At 35.8% G+C, this 22,357-nt stretch overlaps 1 protein-coding gene across 1 annotated transcript; it reads right to left on the reverse strand.

The window, feature by feature from the left end:
• Positions 1-16,225: 16,225 nt before the first annotated feature.
• LOC119069711 lies at positions 16,226-18,853 on the reverse strand. The gene is made up of 7 exons (XM_037173835.1): positions 18,692-18,853; positions 18,589-18,634; positions 17,745-18,052; positions 17,550-17,674; positions 16,757-16,824; positions 16,437-16,679; positions 16,226-16,364 (listed from the first exon to the last, which is right to left on the reverse strand). The coding sequence occupies exons 1-7, from the start codon at positions 18,830-18,832 to the stop codon at positions 16,285-16,287; spliced, it is 1,011 nt and encodes a 336-aa protein (XP_037029730.1). The 5' UTR covers positions 18,833-18,853; the 3' UTR covers positions 16,226-16,284.
• Positions 18,854-22,357: the final 3,504 nt, after the last annotated feature.

A 22,357-nucleotide genomic window follows, 5' to 3' on the forward strand; every position in this document is an offset into this window, starting at 1 on the left:
ACATAGTCGGTATATTCAATATTACACCGGCGGTTGCCTAATAAAATGTCGTTTATTTGTCAAAACCTCGTATTTGATACTGTAATAATTCGCCCGTATCTTGTACGTTATTTACATGAGTGCACTGCTGTAAACTACCATTAACTCACAAGCGATCATAACAGCCTAATCGATCTACCCAGAATTGTGTGTACTAAGTAGACTAAGTAGACCCATTGGGTTGTGATTTTCGCCATTTTCAGAAGAAGAAGAAGAATGACGTTTCAGGTCTATGACGCTCAGTAAATACACAATTTGTGAAACTATTTACGTTTCAGGCATGTAGTATTGAATAAATTGGTTTATTGAGTCTATATCTCAATTTCAATAGATCATTGAAGTGAAAAATCAAAAAGAAAATGTTGACATTGGCGCTGGCGATCAGTTTCGACGGTCAAACCATACACTATCATCACAACCCATTGAGAAGAAATATTTACGTATACCAAGTAACACTAACTCTATTGCACCGATGAAGTTCAGCCGCATTAGGTAAAAACTTTTGTTGTGAGTAATAATGAACTTTACAAACATTACATCTGACAAATCAATGAACAGAGCATAGTTATAAACCCCAACAGACTATGAGTGAATTTGCTCTGGAATTTGAAATAATGCGATGAAAGCTATGTAAGAAAATCAATTAAACTTCCAAAGTTTTCACCTCATGAAAACTCATTAACAATGTTTTTGTTTGGTGTGTCTCATTGTGTTTTTTTGTCTGTTGGAAATTAAACTCTATAGACTCGGTGAAATTAGTTTTTAAATTTTAATTTCACAAAGATTCTGAATTTACGTGTTGTATGCATTTACATTTCCTAATCACGTAATGCACAGTACGTACGTGATTCTAAAATTTTATTTTGAAGAGTAGGACAACAGCCCTCTCCTTCGAGAACCACGAACGTAATTCATGAAAATTCAAAATTAAAAGTTTCAACACAAATCAAACGCAGCGTCGTATATGGCTGATTCGCAATATTGTCATATCAGACTCCGATAATCAGAGTGCATTGAAATTTATTTTTTAATTCATTTGTTCATCCTCTGATTCACCCAAAATTCAAATTTACTATTTGATTTGCTACGCATTAGCATTGATATAAATAGGGTAGATAAGTAATGTCAAAGCAACTTTATGCGGAAAGATCACATGGATGTATGTGTACGTAACCTACGTTGTGAGATAGCGCGCGAAATAATGTCATTGTATGTGTGCTATATTTCCGAAATTTCGTTCCTCGTGTCTACAGTATATTATATCGATGCGCATTAGTAAAGAAAATGCAGTGCAAATGGCTGGGAAAATTTGTTAGATGAGAGAGACATGGTGTGCCAAAAACACAATTTTGATACAGGTCGACAGCAAATATCGAAGTCGACAAAAACAAATTTTAATTTCGACAAAGTCACTTTGATGCACTTCTGATGAAAAATATTTACAAAGCATCCATTTCAATGCCGGAAGTTTCGGCTTGGAATGAAATATGAAATGGTTATTTGTGAAAGAGTGGCTCGCTCGGTATGTGTATTTAATGTAGATGGTAGCACGGAGTTTCGGTGGGTTTTGAAATTAAGTTTCTCTAAGTTGCCGACAATGCGATGTGAAACTATGTCCAGGGCCTTTAATTTGTGCTAGGTGAAGTCCTTTTTTTACCAAACGATCAGCGTAACGTCCCAATTGAAATATCTTGAAATTATCAATAACGTCTGGCAAAAAACAAAAATCAAAAACCACCAGAAACCGGACAATATATAAACAAATTCCTTAATCTGTCGTATTTTGTCGAACTAGAGATTGTCAACCCGAGGCTACAAAACACAAAAAACAAAAAGCCTTCATTGCACTGGAATCAGTGTCTTTTAACGATAAGTTCTCGATGTTAAGGAAAAACACATCGACATTAATGGTTGGTAGTACAATAGGGCCTATATTACAGAATCAAATACGCGAGATTCAAAAATACTAGGTAAATATAGTGAGGAGGTAATGCCATTCAGACACGCGGCCTAACACATAAGTTCGATGCCAATGACATTTAAAATGGTTGACTACGATTTACTTGCATTTCACAAAAATATTTTCGCTATCTCACAACGGGCCATTGACTTTCTATTCCATTTTTTGCTTTCAACGAAGGGATGAGATGGCGTTTGTATCGAACTTTATCGATCGGTTTTATATGACATTACCTTCTCACTATATTCACCTTGCAAAAATCAAAACCATATAATAAACTCAAAAGGCCATAAAAACAATGGAGGCAGCGCAATGTTCGAGCTATTGTTATTTTAGAGAAGTAGATAAAACGTGATGGAAAAATTAGTAAATTTTCGGGAGTTCATTTCCCTAAAATAGGCCCTGCAAGAACAATAGGTGGAACCGCATGATACATCTTTGAAATAAATGTAAAGGCTCATGCTTAAGAGCGTGAATTTACACAATCACCCTTCGACCCTAAAATTCTTGAGAAATCAATGTGACGCTGATATTAGAGAGTGCTTTGTCATTACAAAATTTAACGAGTGATATATATTGTGGCGATAATATATGTCACCCATACCAAACATACACGAAAAATAACGTGTCTAAAATTCATTATGATTTCGTTCCCAGTCTAGACGATAGCAAATCCCAGCATTACGCGACAAATGACACTGTCTGGGAGGTGGTTTAAAATTTGGTGATGATGTGACCGTTCTAACTGTTGGGCTGTTTCGGTATTGGGATATCGTATAGGTCTCACGACGTTAATTTCAAGCCACAAGCTCGTGTCTCGTTATGATGGTGATAGGTTCACCACACATCGAAAATATTGCAACAGAATCGAGGACGTATACAGTCGAATTTTTCATGGAGTGTGACACGTGACAGTCAAGTTGTATGAAAATGACAAAAGAAAAAGCGGATGGATTTTCATACAGAAACTGAGCAGATAATTAGTTATTTATGTAACAAGAATCATATGAAGATATTTTATCGCACTAGATGTCGATTTCAATTGTCAACCCGTGGCATCTGACAAGTGGTAGTAGTGGTTGTTGTTGTTGTTGACAAGATATCGTGTGTGATAAAATACCAACATACGATTCGTGTTTCATTCAACGTTTTATGCAATTCAGTGAGCGAATTCCGCGCGCTTTACTGGTCCGGCGGAGACACATGCATCCTAATTTACAATTTAAATTTTTGAAATTGAAAGTCAATTTACCGTGCGATTTTTCGGTCTCTCCCTCTCTCTCCCAATTGTGAATTTAATGTTCCCATACCTCTCGTGAAAGCGCTCGGTGCATATCACTTACCACTTCAATGTGAGTGGACAGCGCGAATCTGATCAGATGTATCAATCATAATATAGGTGGAATGTATATAACAAAAATGTGTGCTTGATTCGCCTGTTGCTGGAGTACATCGTCTAATATGCGATTTTTGAATGTTCGAACGTGATTTGCATTGGAATGAATTAAACGAGAACTTTTCACTGGCGTGGAACAATTCACACGGCTTTAACGTTTTGTATTTTGTAGACCAGTACGAGATACCTTCGGATGGATCTTGGAGGGATCGTGACATGTGGCGGCAACAGATTGTCAGAATTGTTTTCATGACTACTACCGTAAATATCTCAAATATCTCTGTAAAGTACAGACATCACAACTGAAACTTGCTGTCAATTTATATTGGATGAGAATTGAAGACAGAGAAATCTGGAACGGGTATATTATGCCCGAAAAGCGTTTCAATTTCAATAGGTAACTTTATACATCGTCATCGTATCGTAACCATCGTTTACGAAATAATAAAAAAAAATGGCCGGGCAACACGAAAATTGTGAATATTTTAATTACAATATCAAAGGCTTTAATTCGCTGTTTTTAATGAACCGGATCTTTTGAAAAGTGTTTATGAATTTTAAATAATAAATGACAAAAAGTTACTTTCAAAAACGAGTATATGGGTTATGGGGTGCAAACAACAACGTCATTTCACTCGGTACTTCTCACTCCATCCATTCTCTGCAGTGTATATTAGTCTAAATACACTCCAAGTTTGAAACGATTCTGTGGATAATTAAATCTTGAATTGGCTATTGTGTGTACTGATGTCAATTTTTTTTTAGGGTGGTTCGAATGTGAATGAATTGTGCCTCCGGTTGTCTCCAATAGCAATCATGTTCAAAATATCAAACAAAAACGTTTTTTCATCACACAAAAAAAGTATGAAACTGAAATTTGTTAGTAGATATGGCTCATTCCATACAAACTGAAAAAAAAAATTGGGAACAAAATAGAGAGAGCACTAGAGAAAAGCATAATGAATAAAGACATACCGACAGAAAGAGTTTTTAACTTTTAAGCTTTGATCTAGATGTTGACCAAAGATCAGGACTGAAATTCGCAGAAGTGAAATTCTTTAGTTTCGTATTTCCTACTAGTTCCCTTGCAAAAAAAATCCTGTTGTGTGTAAGCATGACCTTTAAAATACCGTTCTCCCTAATACACAGGCAACAAAATCATTATGAAAATGTATGGTACGGTATGGAACTTAATTCGAATTTATTTCCTTTACTTGTACTTTTAATTAATTTTTAATTTTTTATCGTAGTGTTTCAGTCTTGATCTATTTAACAAAATAAAATTCACCTCAGCGATGGATGAAGGTTTTTGACATGTTTTTTTGATTCAATCATCATGAAAGTGTATAGTACGCCTATACTCGTTTAAATCTCGACAATTTCCTTAACTCTATGATTACTAACGGTAGACCAAAAGTGTGGCATTGTTGCATTTTTGTTGTATTTCTACAATTTTATTAAAATTTGTAATCAAAATGTGCAACTGGTATAAGAAATCCCAGCGGTGTTATTAGTTAGGATTGTCCTGGTAAGTAAAATTTTAGATCTCTGACGTTCAATCATTAGAGCATTGAACTAATACCCCATCCGTCCCGGGATCGATTAGGCATTTTGCAAGGTAAGATAAGTAAAGGTAATGCCATTTAGCTTAACAGTCAACCACATTAGTTTGATGTTATTGACATATTTTTTGTAAAGTGGTGGACTATCATTTATATCAAAACAGTTTTTTGTGCGGCCGCGAATCTGATTCAGTTATGTATGACATTACCTTCCCACTATAAATACCTTGGATTTTTCCTAATCCAAAATTCACAATTTTTGCGTTGACATATGCGATATCATTCAAAGAAAAATGGTTACACAAAGTCAGTGTTCTGGCGAAAATGATTTGTATGAAGTTCAATAGGCTCAACGGAACATTTTCACATTGGCTGGGAAACATCTATGTCGAACCACCCTATCAAATAGGGCCTATATCCACTCATTTTGATGGTTACAAATTTAATAAATTCGTTTGCAATTTATCGTCAGATTTGAAATCATAAATACAAGAAAGCTGGTCGTCTTTTTTTCTCTCCCTCTCTCGCTCCCCGTAACCTACGAATGTATCCAAAGAAATATTTCGCATAAAATGTTTTCGCATTAAAATGACGAACAGGGAATTTTCATCGCATTATTGTAGCAGAACAAACTTATGAACATTGAACATGAAAGGGTTCCGTCGAACAGAAGACGGAAAACTTTCTCGGTTACATTGCTTTGAGCCATTCAACAAATAGCTGAAGGTGTATTTGAGTTGCGAGTTTGGTAAGCAACGAGACGAGATGTAATATGGAACATAAACGATACTGTTATACAGAGAGAGAGATACTTTCCACTTGATGGCAGAGGATCCGCACGTTTAAAAAAGAAGCGACAAAGGCGTCGAGCATATTTTGCTGCAGAGTAGGAAGAAGTAGAAGAAGAAGAAGAAATAAAGAAAGAAAAAAAGCGGGAGATACGAACGAATTTAATTATTTCATTATGTAAAGTATAACATAAGATGAAAACAATATACTTGAGAACATCTCGTTTCATCTTCTTTACATGTGTTTTCATTATGGAACACACTTTATGATGGGGAGTTGAACAGACAATTATATTTGCAATTTCATATCAAAAGGATTTAATTGAAGCAACGGCTTACATAAATTTCGGGTATCGGTATACATGTAAAATGTATAAGCACGACGTATACACGTTGTCAAAAGATTATGTGTAGATATGTTCTCGTTGTCGTCGTCGCTGTGGATCTGTATATATACCGTACACCACACACATATTTAGTATTAATACACATACGTATAAACCATTTATATATCTACAGAGCAAAAAAAAATGGGGAGTAATCATTTCATTAAATTTTCCCGTTGTTTAACAATGTTACACACAGATATACACAGAGTTATTTTTAACGAAAATCAGATGTTGCTGTCGACACACTTTTATATCGAAAGTGGAAAATGTTTTTTTTTTTTTTGGATTATGTTTACATCCTGTATGACAAATGTGTAAGGATCATATAACGGCCATTTGACGACAGCGCGGCTACCACTTACCTACCACAATATGGGAAAAATCTGTTTTTCGTATAAGTTCCACATCGATTTCGCAAAGTTTTTTAAAACCCTGTATCGAAAGCTCCGGTTATTATGTACTAGTTACCATTTTAGTCGATAGTTAGTTAACTTAGCCAAGCTAAGAAAATTAAGTTCAGTGGAAAGAAAATGTCGTTATTATACGGTAATAATCCGGAATGCCTGTCAGGTCCCTTTTGCAGATATGTGGTCAATTTCAAAAATTTTAAAATAATTTCGCTTTTTGTTTAAATTTTGAAGTAAAAGATTCCTAATCAATTTCGCTTTTTGATTAAATTTTGAAGTAAAAGATTACTAATCAAATTGGCTTTTCAAACATTAAACAATAAAAAATCATTTAAATATACAAAAATCAATTCATAATTTTATGTTTCAGTTATACCACAGCTCTGCTACTTAACTCATACAACGAAAACAAATCATCTATCTGTATAACAAAAACGCAGTGCCTACTGTGATTTCATCAGCCTCCGAATATTTTGCAGTGCTGTGGTTATACAAAATTAACTTTGCAATATTAAATCAAATTCGCCCTTCGTTGAATAAAAGAAATTTTTTCAACAATTTTGATCAAGTCAAAGCAATACAACACTTTGTCAATGTTGAATTACTGACCAAGCAATACAAAAATTTTATTAATAATTGTATCGATGCTTTTTGAAGTTTTGTATCACAGCTGTGGGTGGTGCCACGGCTGCCATACTCTGCGCGGTTTTAGTAACAATTTATTTATTGTCACTAAAATTACCGAAAAACAAATTGTCGGATGTGAGAGATCCACAAAAGCTGTATGTGAGAGATATATCACAAAAAACAAAACAAAGAGTTTTAACAAATGACGAAATGGTTATTTGGATCACAAGGGACGAAAGTAAAAAAAATCAACCGTGTGCGAAGTTTGCAGCCCGTGCCCGTGAGTGCAAATCAGGTACACAAATGACTATTTCATGCTTCGGGGCCGAAAATGAGGGCAATTTTTCGAATTTTCTCGGGTTACCGGCCCTCTGCATGAAAACTCACATGTGCACCTGTTTAAGACGGTTGATTTAAGGCACTTTCGCTTGTAAGCCTCACTTCGTTCGGCCTACAATCCGCGAAATTGCCTAAAATCAATCGTCCAAAACAGGTACACAAATGACTAATATAATGCTCGTACAATTGAAGCGATTGCTCACTTCAGTTTGTGTCGTGCTGATATGCACATAGTCATCGCAAGACATATAGGTGCACTGATGATTGCGTGATACACCGAAAGCAGCATTGTTTGGTCCTGTTGTTCGTCCGCACTATGATTGTTAACGGTAAAACGTTTCGTCACGAATCGTAAACGGTAACACGTTTCGTTCGCCCTTCGTTGAATAAAAGAAACTTTTTCAACAATTTTGGTCAAGTCAAAGCAATACAACACTTTGTCAATGTTAAATCAAATAATAAAACAAAAATTTTTTTTCAATAATTCTTAACTTAATATGAATATTTGACTTATCCATCAAACGCTACTATTAAATTTAATATTAAATGAAATAAAGTAACAATTTTGTCAAAAAAAAAATCCATTAATTCTTCACTTAATTTTGAACATTTAACTTATCCCTTAACCGGTATAATATTTTCATTGATAAATTTTCTGTCATTCAAAAATGAAAAAAATCATTCACACCGTTAAACATCATATAAAAAAAACTTTCCACATCCGTTTTCACTCGACTGTATAACTTCTTTGATGTACCGGACGGATACAAGAAAGCGAATATTGATATGCATAGATAGTCAGCATTGAGAAGCTTTGTAATTTTTCCTGCGGAAATATGGCGCGAAAAACGACATTTCAATTTTTGCACAGTACACCCAACGTACGCCAGCTTCAGGCTTTCACTGCTAATGAAGTAATAGATCAATCGGTAACCCTCGACGTCATTTTTTCCCGTTCAGCCACGACAAAGCTTCCTTCACTTCTTCATGGACTCGAGACATTTAAATCGATTTTTTCGCATTTTCGAATGCAGCGACTCCAAAAGCTTTGTCAAAATGTACATTAGCATCAATAAGATTGATCGCTCTTTGAAACTTCCGGCCATTTTCCATTAGAACAGTGTTGTCATTCGTCCAACGGCCGCCCTCTTCGCACTGTAAAAAACAGTTTTCCGTATGTACCGTATAATAGTATTGGACGAAACTCCCGCAAACCGGACACTGCAAATACCGTTGAGGCAAGCCTTCACCGTAATCATCGAATATATCAGGCTTTGGATATGACTGCTTCTTAAACAGACCGAGGTGTACTGCAGGCGCGGATCCACCTATGTGCGTTCGAGGCGGTCGCCGGGGGTCAGAAGAAGATTTTTACATAGAAAACTTTTTTTTAAACGAAAACCGCCCATTTTAGAAATTTTGTTACTTCTATCCGCCTGGGTCAGAGCAAACGCTGGATCCGCCCCTGGTGTACTGCCTATATATGTCAGTTTAACGCTATCATCGTTCGCTTCGTAATCGCTCGCAAATTGAATTCGCACAATTTACCATACGGGCACAAAAACCGCTTTATGTCCAACATGGCCGTGTCGAATCTTTGTCTTCGCTGATTTGTCATACTCGCGATTGTCATCTTTCTCACTCCGCCTGATTATCACTCTCATTCATTCTGCCACAAAAAAATTTTGAATCAAAATCACAAATAAATATTTTAAAACTTTCGAAAATTGTTAACGGCATTACATTTATAGCACATATGTGACTGTTGCGAAATTTATTGATCGAACAAAAACAACAAACATTAATCGAATAATTGCATCAGCAAAAACGCTTTTTTAAAAGACATTTAAAACGTTCGCCATATACCAACAAAAACAATCAAATGGATGACATGAGCCAAATAAAATTCAAAAACAAACTTACTCGACTATCGTGCAATCATCATCCGAATCGTCTTCCTCGGATGAATTAAATGCAGGATCAGCTTCATAAATTCTGATGCGGTCCGTTAATGGAACTGTAGCTGTCCGTAATGGAATCTGAATCTGCCCCATTCCCCATCATCGCAGCCATTGCTGAAAACAGTATCTTGTTAGCATTCAACTTTCATTATATTTCAAACAAATATCTTACCATAATCGACCTCGTCAAATCCATCCACTGTCCATGGCTGTGGCATTGTCACGTTCGCTTGCAATGCAATTGACGGTGTCTGTAACACGTCTGTAACTTTAAACACGCTATTTTTTATGTTTTCTATGTTTTAACAAATTCAACAAATGCAGACACATTGCACATCGTGTCTGTAGAAGAATCAAACTAGAATGCATGAGCATTTGTTTACAGGTCTGTTATGTATGTGTTTACCATCGATATAATATAGGGTAGATAAGTAATGCCAAAGTAACTTTATGCGGAAAAATCACATGAATGTATGTGTAACGTAACTTACGTTTTGAGAAAGCGCGCGAAAGCGTGTGTGCTGTATTTCTGAAATTTCGTTCTTCTTGTCTCATTATCTACAGTATATTATATCAGTGGTGTTTACACATAGTTCTGATGTGCTTTTCTTCGCAGTAAAATCTCAATGTTGCCTTGATTTTTAAGGAGGAATATTTTTGTTTTCCTCCGTTTTGATTGCTCTATTCGATTCGCGATAAACTCGTCGCAGCTTCAAGTGAATCAGTTGTCTATGCATTTCTATCTCTGTACCGACAACATGGAAAACTGTGGAACTTTAGAATAACCGAAATGATTAATTGTTTTGTAGACGTGCAGGTTTAACTCGTTAAAGAAAATCGCGTGAACCATTCCAGTTTCATTTGACAGTAGCAATAAATAGTTATTTGTGTATCTGTTTTGGACGATTGTTTTTAGGCAGTTTCGCTTGTTGTAGCCCGAACGAAGTGAGGGCTACATGCGAAAGTGCCTAAAAACAATCGTCCAAAACAGATACTCAAAAAATTTTCCATGTAAGGGGTCGAAAACCTGAGAAAAATATCGAAACTCCCTCATTTTCGGCCCCGACACATGAAAAAGAATCTTTCTGCAGTAGCAATCCAATTTTAATTTCAGTTTTCTTTTTTCGTTTTTTGATGTTTGCTCAATGACTGTAAATAGTTATTTATTCAATGAGGGAAGAAAAGTTGGAAAATGCACATCGAGGATGTTGTTTCACCTGATAAAATCCAACTTTTACCCCAAACAAAAAGTTTTTCACAACAAGGGCTTCTGAAGTTTCAGCTTTGTGAAATGTGATCTTTTATTGTATTGTGTTTGGATCTTTAATCAAATTCCCAGAAATCCCAAAATGACACGAATAACTTCTGAACCTCGACGTAGACTATATTGTCTAAGTAGCACTTAGTAAGTAAGATCCATACAAACGACACAGGTCACATCCTCTACAGTCGAGTCAAAATATACCAAAATTCTAGAGACGAAACCACAGATCCTTGGTCGAAATAACGTATGTATGTTGTCGGACTGTTCATCATTAAAAGAACCTGCTTCTTTTCTTGCATTTCGTTTCGCCCACATTTATCCGTAAATTGTGGGTTGTTTGTACCTGAGAACCTGAGGCTATTTATACTGGTTGTTTTGTGGATCACACCGGCCATTGTGTATATCGGAAAATAAAAATAGAATGGAAAACATAGAGAATAATGCGCTTCCATTATAGTGAAACGATATATATCGATTCTTGGGAACACTATTTTGCATTTGGGTTAATATTCAAAACACAAAAGATAATAAAAATTTAAAGAAGCCAACATCCATGCATATATGGTAGAATGGTAGCATGGAATGTGTTGTACGTACATAACTACATTATGTGAGTTTAAATGCAAATTTATGAATATTACGTTAGACTGGCTGAATAAAGAATTGTTAAACGCAACATTAGTCACCATAATCTATTACTCGTTAATTTAACATATGTTATCCCCAGGGATATATTCGATATTAGGGTGTAGCTGCAACGTATTTGATTTTTTTTTAAATACCTTGGATACCGTTAGGACTTCAGTTTGTGTCCAACATCATTTAGGGATCATTCATTAAGTATGGCAAGCGTGCGGAATAGATGCAAGTTAGGGATGAAAATTTGATACAAGGAGTGTATATCGTCGTCACGCGTGACACATTATAAATGATGCCTATCTTATTAGAAACCGATTCTATTCACTGACAAAAAAGTTTCGAAGAACTCAACTGCTGCAGGTAACTTTGTCTCTAGGTAATCTACAATAGCTGCCACAAACTTTCTACAATTCGAAACTTTTTTGTCAGTGATAATACGGGTTCACAGTATGAGGCTTATGCATATCAGAGATTGTTCTATTTACCATTTCAGAAACTACAGACGTATCGAGATATAATCATTAAATCTACTACTTCTTATGTTGAACTATCACCTAAAGTCCGATAAAAAATCTTTTACTTCATTTGTTTTAACATTTATTTTGACATATTATAAAACCACATTAAGTAAAGGTTATTGCTCATTTTTAACGTTGCTGTCGACAACAGATGATTCGCCGTTTTTAAGAGGTTGATGAAAGAACACATGGAATTTATCCCTTGACAGAACAACTTAGTGTGTATCTACCAAGGTGTATACGTTTACAATACGATTCCTTCCACTTGATTATGGTTAGCTCAATTATCGACCTAATATAAACAACAATTTCATTTTGAGGCACTCGATTCACCTTTATGGTCAACTTAATTAAAGGTGAATCTAGTGGTTTTCCATGTGCACATTATTGTTCTGTGGTCTCTTACATAATATGAAGTCGGTTGTGGGTTGTATACTAAGCATAGCCGGATCTAACTTCTATCGAAAACACTTTATGTAAGAGACCACTCGATGTTGCTCACAAGAACACAATTATGATTTTTACTTAGTACTTCGGTTAGTTGGTTATACTATATACATGCATACCATGTTTGAGTCGTCCAAAAACCGAATAAGTATGAGGTCTGAACGATAAGAATCGCAATTATTGCCGCAAGTACTTTTGTAAGATCCAAGCAGCTCCGACGTGAAACGATAGATTTGCCATTCTCTGCCCATATATATGATTGTAGAATTGAATTGTTTCTACGTAACATGATGCTGCGTGCTGTCGATATGGCTGATTAGAATTTACCAACAGGGGAGAATATTTCAATGCTATTGGGATGGATCACTGATGTTATTACCCGAATGCTCTATCGGAATCTCCTCGTTCAATTACATACCGAAATAGGAACCGAATTTTCAATGCATAAATCAGAATCACTCCAGGCAACTGCGTCCAAATGGACATAATATTTAAGTGCAAACAAAATCAAATAATTGAGGAATTTTCCGTTGTGTGAGTATATGGATTGTACGACGCATCTGGGCTGAATTGCAAATCATAATGACCGGTATGGGAATGCTGTGTGTCCCAATGTCCCCGGTTTCAACATTAGTTACTCCCAATCACATTCAAAGCCGCACTGTGCTACGTAACAAACGTGGTAGGTACTTCCATTTCTTCATCATATTTAGTTTATGATAAAAGTTACAGTTACGTGAACACACAACTGCAGAAACGTGGACACTGTGCATAAAAAACAGCTAAAACAAATTTCACATTTTAATTGCTTGTTCCCCAATGGGTTATGTCCGATGAGTTGTGTGTAAAATGAAAATGTTGAATCGCACGAGTATACCACTTCGTTTGAAAAAGAAGCAACCATTAAATCCTCAGCTTAAATTCCAATGAAATTCGGGGAGATAAGAGCACAATCTTGTTACCATACAAGTGTTGTTAGTTAAATGTTTTTGTTGTTATCGTAAAATATAGCTGCAATTAAGCACATCAAAGCAAAGGACTCCTCCACCCGAAGCAGACAGAGAATCAATTTGAGTTAATATACGTTCAATTTCGTGTCATAAGCCCGTAAAGTAGCAAATATATATACTGCATTGAAAACCGTATGACGCATTCCTAGCTTGCATGAATAAATGATTATCCAGAGCTCTAAAATATGTTTAACTTACACACATCCATATATGTATGCGATGAACATTTTGTTGCAGAACAAGTTCCTTGCAATTGACTATACACATTACTTAATATTATCATACACCATATCCATCCGTATGCATGCATCTTCAAATAGTGCAATGTGCATCATACTTTTGTAGTGGAAACAACTTATGGGTTAGGGAATATAATTGAATAAATATTTAAGTTTCCACATGGAATTCGAAATTACACAATCTCTCACATGATGCTTTTAGCATTCTGTGAACCATGAGATTTTAGGAACTTTGTTTAAGTGCTGCGAAGCGCAATTTATTTCTAAAGAGAAATTAATTTAAAAAAAAATCATTGCTACTGCTCAATGAAATGTTTAAAACGGTGAGAATGCATCGAAATTCGAAACGAAATCGAGTTTCTCTACAAGTGGATATGGGAAACCTTCATTGGTCGAATGAATAGCCCCAATTTTCTTCTTACAGTCAGAGGTAGTGAAATTCTGGACCAAATTTACTTCAGCTGTTTTTCAGCTGACCCAGAACCCACACACGGAAAAAACACAAAATGTCGATGTACGTTTGAGTCGATCACGTTTTACGTGTGGGTCGCAAATGCTACGTCTCGTACGTAGTATGTACATCGAAGTCGTAAAATTCTACGTCTACATCGTACAATAAACGGCTGAGTGAACCATTGGTTTTGTTCTCACTCAACTACAATGTACAAAACCAATGGTTCACTCAGTCGTTTATTGTACGAATTAGACGTAAAATTTCACGACTTCGTAGGAGATGTAGTATTTGCGACTTACACGTAAATCGTGATCGAATCAGACGTACATTGACATTTTCCATTTTTTCCGTGCACATGCAGTCAAAACTTGTTAGACTTGTATATACGGTTGAAGCACGCGTGGTAGTGATAAAACCGTATAAAGACATAACCGTAATGACCACACGTCAAGATAACAATTTTTGCAACAGGTGCATACACTTTTTATCTGCCGAGAACATATATACCGAGCGAGATAAACAAAAATGCTCTAAAGGGATAAGTGGGAAATTAATGCTGGCAGATAAAAACGGTTTTGATTGTTGGTGTGTATCAGCTGAAAAACAACTGAAGCAAATTCATTCTGAAATTTCACTGCCTCTGATTGTACTTCATTCTTTACGCTCTATTTTCTGGTGAAATACGAGGAAAAATAGTTACCAGGAAGTGAAGTTGTAAAAGATGCTCTTGGAACGCGATACGGTCTTTTGGCTTAACAAGGCAGTCAAAAATATATAGAAAAATGAGTGACATGACAAGCAAGGCTGTATACTTGGGGAGGCCATGTAAGATGCAGTTACGCGGGTGGCATGCCAGGCACACACAAAATATGATAGTATCATACATTTCCGTAAGTGACGCCCTCTATAGTGCCAATAGAGTTCTGATATTAGTAATTTAACGATTAAATGTCCTAGAATGGTAAATTTGAAATGAACTTGAGCTGCCAAACAGCTTTTTTCTATGGCCGATTAACACTCCATTAAATAAATCACAAAATGCAACATTCTGTCCTTAACATTTAATAGGGCGGCTCGTATTATACATTTAACTCGTATACCGACTCAATATATATCAAAGGATATAAAGAGAAATACGGAACCCAAGCTTCGGATGGAATTATAAGTGCAGCGTCATATTTCGTTTGGTGTAGCGTTAACGTTTTCTATAGAATTGATATGGTATGTGGTGTACATGGTATTTTGTTTGAACACTGCAAAAATTCAATCCACTCGTTTAGTGGTATGGCTTGTAGCGCTGCATAAAAAAGCGGTCGAATCCGATATTTTGAATTTTTGTATGGGAATTCATATTCAAACGTTGATATCTCCGCTGTTTTTAAAGAATATGAGCCAGATTTTGCTAGGTTTGCATCTTTTAATGAGTTTTATCGATTGGCATACTCATTGGTGTGACATGTTGAGTAAAAAAAATTTCTAACTATTTCACACCAATGAGTATGCCAATCGATAAAACTCCATAAAAGATGCAAATCTAGCAAAATCTGGCTCTTATTCGTTAAAAACAGCGGAGATATCAACGTTTGAATATGAATTCCCATACAAAAATTCAAAATATCGGATTCGACCGCTTTTTTATGCAGCGCTACAAACCATACCACTAAGCGCGTGGATTGAAATCGTAAGTACTACAATTGAATGAATTTGTGCTCCACTGTGAATTAAACCGAAACTTAGTAAAAGGGTACCTTAAAACTTTAATGTAATTCATAATATGAATTTCTGAGGTACGACCGACCATCCAAATAGAGTAGTAGAACATTAATTGAACTTTCAAAGATTAGCATGGGGATGTCCCCTATTGTGAGGAGATCAGAAACATCACCAGTTTACTTTACTTCAATACCAGTTTAATATTGCGTATATAGAAACGGATAAGCTGAGTGGCTCTCCATCAAGAAAGCTAATGACAGCGTTACGTAATTTATGGCTACCATGCGAAAATCTGTACTCCCTATTCCTTACTTTAAACCTAAATCCGGTATCTAATCAGTCTACCATTTTTCACAATGAATTAATCAACGGTCATCGCTTTTGTCAAATCAAGGGTATTCTGTCAAGAGGATTATCATAATATATCTCTGCACAATTACATAAACATTTTTTATTAAAATTCTTTGTATCAAAGTCATGTTTACAATAGATTTATTAAGCACTTGACGATCCTGTGCTGAGATGACGGTTTTCATGCCCTCATATCAGAGGAAGCTTCGTTAGCACTCGGGTTTGCAATTTTCCACGCCAGGTAGAAATGTCGGAGAAAACCTTTGAATTGGACAGATGAAGACGTTATTCATTATGCACAACTGTCTGGTCTCAAATTTCAAAAATACTTACAGGCACCATTACAAACGCACAACATCCAAATTCTCGACATTAAGTTCAGATCTAAAATATCTTCCCACTCATACATGGATGGCGACGAAGGATATCCAGTTTTTTCCAATACAAGGATCAAGATCGAAACGATTTGGATACATATAGTGACTGTACGACACCCGCGAAAATATTTTGACAAAGCAGCTTTATCCACTGTAGTTCCTGTCATGCCCTGCGTTGATTCGATGGCAGTGAAAATGACTAATTTGGTCGAATTAAAGTTAGGTAAGGTTTTAGTTTAGCGTTGAATGCAAAGGTTGTTGTAAACGTTTACCCACCTACAAGAAATACCGTTGTTTGTGCCAATAAAAGAACCATATCAAGTTGAGGATATTGCTGGTTGTAGCTGCATAAAACAATCGAAATGATACTTAAATTCGAATAAATATTACGTATTTTACAGATTGTTCGTTTCAAAATCAGCCCAACTTCTCTAAGTCCTTCGCCCTAGGTACAGTTACCATTACTGCATTTTTTACCAAAATATACCGAAAGTCTAAGATTCCATAATGGTAACTGTACCTAGGGCGCTAAAGTAGCGCTAAAGTAGCGCTAAAGTAAAATCAAGAACGTTTCTGATACTTCCATTGTCCTAGTCAGGCTATGACCAGGATGGTTGCTAGGAATCTCGCGCCGCGTCATTCACAATAATTCACATTTTGACACATTTTGTATAAGGAAGATTTCACTTTGTGAATTATTGTGAATGACGCGGCGCGCGATTCCTTAACACCACCAGGATCGGGTTGACTTGTCTCAATTCAGGTCGATCCGAAGCTAAACCTAAATTTCATGTTCGTGCCGAACTTGACTTGAACCTGAAACTTTCGATTTCGGGGCAAACCCGAACCAGTTCCGGACCTGAATTGGTTCGACCCGAATCTGACCTGACCTGAACCTTTACTAGTTTAACTTGAAGCTGATGTGAAGCTGAAATTTTCAGGATGGACTCACCAGAACTCACAAATCTGATTCAACCATCAGAATCTACTTCTAGTAACTGTTCGATAGAACGCTATAAGATAAGTGGCTCTATGCCATAAAAGCGTCTGAAAAAATTTAGAAACATACCGATAATCTTCCGACTGATTCGTCTGGGTAATTATCAAAAATGCTATGCCGATGGTCACAACGATTCCAAGAAAACAGTAGAAAAATCTGACCACACCACACCATTTAATTAATTTCTTTTTGGTCTGAAAACATTGAACTGAATTAATGAACTCCATTCTGCATCCCACGTGATCGAAACGACTTTAAACTTACCCCACGAATGAAATGATAGATCAACATTGAGTGCATAACAGCGTTCATCACCGGAAATAGGATGCCGATGTAGCTAAGCGCTGCTAAAAATCCAATGAATACGAATTTCAGCTCATCACTATCTATGGTTACATCACGGTGGTTAACATTTGTCTTTAGTCGATAATTGTCCAGCCAAGCAACGTTGATTATGATCGTTGTGAACACAGCGATTTCAATGAATATGAATGCGAGAACTTCTATTGATGTTCGCTTGAATCTGCTTCCGGAAGTGGCAGTAGGCCATGATAGTATCGTTACCGATATTGCTGTTCAAACAGAATCATTCATCGTTTAGTTTTCGGTTGATTAGCAGGCACTGCATATTAATTAGTTGTAACCTCTGTTCCTTCTACTCTTATACCAGTTCAACAATCATTAATTAACCACGCGCGTGGTAGTTGTATAACCGTATAAAGAATTGTAAATATTTTTGATAGTATGTTTGGATCAGCTGAAAAACAGCTGAAGCAGCTAAAGCAAATTGATCCTTGAACTTGAACTTTACCACTTAAATGTCTATTTTCTATTTACAAAATTTATGTGGCTGATAGTATACGTATTGATAAGCGAACACAGACACACAATTTAGTGCGTACCATGATTGTGATGTGGGTTGTCGTCATGCATCATCTAATCATTAGAAGGTTGATGACATGTCATTTCGTCGTAATTAGTGCTGTGAGTCATGTGCATTTTTGACGACCAGTCTTTTTTGACAGCGTCGTTTGTCCTGCATTTCTGATAGAAATTCTATGACTGTGCACTCGATAATAGCCTTTCGGATATTGGACTGTGTTCTTACCTGAAGTCAGGAATATTATTTGATCGACCCTCATCGGACGAGCACTCTGTCAAATAAGGGAAATCTTAATAAAGATCACAAATAAAAATTGCACGGATATTACCAAAAAAATCCAATCGAAACCTATTGTAATTGCTATCCATAAAAGACAAACACTGAGTGTGCGGAATGCACTTTTAAAAATTGATTTCCAATTTTTGGCCATCTTTTCCAAAGATTTCTCAAATTTTTCGCACACGACCATTTTCAATACTGAGTAATCAATGATCTGTTTGCCACTGATCTGTGATGACAAATATGCACAGTATCGATGCCATTAGCAAGTCATCAGCTTATGTCAAACTTCAACAAATTTCAACTCATTCATTTTGTCATGAAATTATCTATACTTTGACAGAAGCCGATTACGCAGTATTGGTAGGAGCACTGATTTGACTAGATTTACATTTATATCGACGCCATTAGTGACATCATTTACTTACAAACATTTCCATGTCGTTCAAATCCAGTCGCTTTTAGTGCGGCATTGGCTTGTGCCACCGTGAATCAGAAAATTTAAGATTTTGTATGTGAATTTCCAAGAGTTATATTGCTTTTGTTCTTAGCTACACTAGGACGCATTTTAACCTGAATTGTAATAATGTAGACGGAGGCACGTCATTTTTAATTTTTTTCTTCATTGAATTGAATTCATTTAGGCATGTTCACTAAGAAGTATCATCAGTAGATGATAAAACTCCAAAATCTCGATATAATTATCATCGACTTTATCAATAATTATCGATTATCGATATTTATAATGGAGAACTTTAGCAAATCACACAATAACGACAAAACCAATAATTTCCAACAATAACGAATATTGACGATATTGATATGTTCACAAATCATGGTATGTTACTTGGTGGCAGAATTCAAATTTCTTTCACAGAAAATAAATTGAAACAGAAAAATACAATTTTTCGGGTTAATATTTTCTATATATATTGTGCCAATGAAACCGGAGAAAAAGCCCAGAGTACGAAATTCGCAACAAAACGCCCTCCTTCCACTTCCATTCAATATTGAGTAATATTACATATAACCACATTAGTTTATATCTTGGTTGATGCTATTTGCACATTGTGCAAATTGTACCTTTATAATACTTTGGCTATTTGCACACGGTGCAAATAGTCACTTTATAATACTTTGGCTATTTGCACACGGTGCAAATAGTCTCTTTATAATACAGTTTCTATTCACCGTGTGCAAATAGCCAAAGTATTATGAAAAGACTATTTGCACACTAAAAGTAAGCTTCACTCACTTTGTTAATATTGTCTTTCGAAGAACTTTGTAAAAGGAAATATCACTTCTTTATCGTAGCATTTTGTAGAAGAAGTAACAGTCTTCATTGTTACATTTTGTAGAAGGAAGTATTACTCCTTAGGTTTTTACATTTTGTAAAAGGAAATATCACTTCCTTTTCGAACCATTTTGTAGAAGGAGTAATACTCTTCATTGTTACATTTTGTAAAAGGAAATGTCACTTCTTTATCGTAGCATTTTGTGGAAGGAGTAACACTCTTCATTGTTACATTTTGTAAAAGGAAATGTCACTTCTTTTTCGAAGCATTTTGTAGAAGGAGTAATACCCTTCATTGTTACATTGTAATAGGAAATGTCACTCCTTTTTCTGATGTACTGGGTAGATTTTGTAATAGGAGGCATCAATCTTTTCCGAAACATTTTGGTAACGTTGACTATTTATAGATTGAAATTTAAAACAAAATAATTTATTGAAAGATACTTGCAAGCTGATTGACTTGTAATTTTTTTTAATCGTTGTAAATTTTCTTGCAGCCTTTTCAGTTGGCTGGCCGAATTATTATTTTTTTCATTTATGGCTTTTTCTAAACAATTTTCTTACCGAAATATATGTAATATGAAACTGTTTGAATAATATAAGTTACTAAAATTGACAATTTTCGGTTTCCGTGAAATAAATACAGTTTCTTCAGTGTGCAAATAGTCACTTTATAATATTTTGGCTATTTGCACACGGTGCAAATAGTCACTTTATAATACTTTGGCTATTTGCACACAGTGCAAATAGAAATTGTATTTTAAAGAGACTATTTGCACCGTGTTCAAATAGCCAAAGTATTATAAAATGACTATTTGCACCGTGTGCAGCGAGCCTTTCCCTTATATCTTCTCATTAACAATAATGGACAAACACTCGATTATCACAATGCTTTATTAAACATTTGATTATTAATAATCGATTTTCATTCAATTACCAACAATCGATACTTGATTATTTCTGACCATCGATAAAACGTTCGAACATTGATTTGTTGAAATTATGCATCCTGCACTGTTTACTGAGATAACCTTTATTTACTATGATCCCAACAAAAATCTCTACGAGAAATGTGTGACGCAGTCTTTGAAATTAAATTTTCCACCCAATTAGTTCAAATAAGCTGCCTTAGTTTTCCTCATCATCTGCCAAATAATTTTTACCAAAACAAAAAATTGACTGAAAACAACAAAAATTTTACCAAAAAAAAATCGCTCTGACCGCAAAACTTTTCCATTTCCCCCCCTCATTAAAGAAATTCCGATTTCGTACATTCGGCGTGAAAAACCTCATTTTCTAGACTCAAGAAGGTTTTGTAGACGATCTCTCTGACGACAGTTTAGATAACAAAATTTTATCACTTATTGTTTGGGGTGAACAAGAGTTTTTAGGTCTTTTTTCTTCTAGAAAAAATACCCTATTATGGCCGGTTTGTCTGTCTGTCTGTCTGTCTGTCCGTCTGTCTGTTCCACAAATTTGGTAGTTTTGGTAGCTCTCAGTCGGTTGTTGGTATTTTTGGTGGTTGGTAGTTTCGAGCTGGATTAACATTCAAAATTGCAAAGCCACCATGAGCATATCGACACCAGGCAAATAATAATTATTTGTTATCTGATCACCGATAGCTCACAGTTAACATTGCAATTCGAAAATTTGGTAGTTGGTAGTTGGACTACCAAGGCTATAATTGACTTCCAAACGTAATTTTTGGGGAAGAGATGTTTACTATTCGAGAACTACGCACCGACTGACGAAATTATTCTACATGCTCGGCTATTTATAAATCGGAAATTTGGTAGTCGGTAGCTTTGGTAGTTGGTAGTTGCGAGATGGATTGACATTCAAAATTGCAAAGCCACCATGAGCATATCGACACCAGGCAAATAATAATTATTTGTTTTCTGATCACCGATAGCTCACAGTTAACATTGCAATTCGAAAATGTGGTAGTTTTGGTAGGTCAAATAGTTGGTAGTTGGTAGTTCCAAACAGAAATTAGAAAAAAAGACCTCACCAGGCTTTAGCCGGTCTATTCTTGTTTTCTCTCTTCGCAAATGTATGAGTGAAATTTTACTGCCCTTTCCTGCATAAATGCTGTAATTCTGTAATTATTTGCCATTTTCGACATTCTGTTTCCTTACATTTCAGAGAGTCCGATGCACGCAAGCTGAGAATAGTTATTTACGTATCTGTGGTGGACGGTATATTTTAAGCAGTTTCGCGGGCTGTATCCCGAACGAAGTGAGGGCGACAAGCGAAAGTGCCAAAAATATACCGTCCACCATAGATGCGTATGCAACTTTTCATGCTGAGGGCTTAAATTACGAGAAAAATTCCGATGTTGAGGCGTTGAAGCAGTCGATGGAAGAATCGTCGAGGTCTTAGCAAAAGCACTCTCAAATCTTTATTGAAAAAACAAAAGCT

Source organism: Bradysia coprophila, assembly GCF_014529535.1.
Source record: "Bradysia coprophila strain Holo2 chromosome X unlocalized genomic scaffold, BU_Bcop_v1 contig_39, whole genome shotgun sequence".
NCBI lineage: Eukaryota > Metazoa > Arthropoda > Insecta > Diptera > Sciaridae > Bradysia > Bradysia coprophila.

Bases quoted from the DNA above. Each gene is read 5' to 3' on its own strand.
- LOC119069711 (XM_037173835.1), bottom strand. From the start codon at position 18,832: ATGGTCGTGTGCGAAAAATTTGAGAAATCTTTGGAAAAGATGGCCAAA. The intron at 18,635-18,691 runs GTAATATCCGTG...CTTATTTGACAG, and splicing joins GTTTCGATTGGATTTTTTTG to AGTGCTCGTCCGATGAGGGT. The intron at 16,365-16,436 runs GTAAGTATTTTT...TCCAATTCAAAG, and splicing joins GTGCGTTTGTAATGGTGCCT to GTTTTCTCCGACATTTCTAC.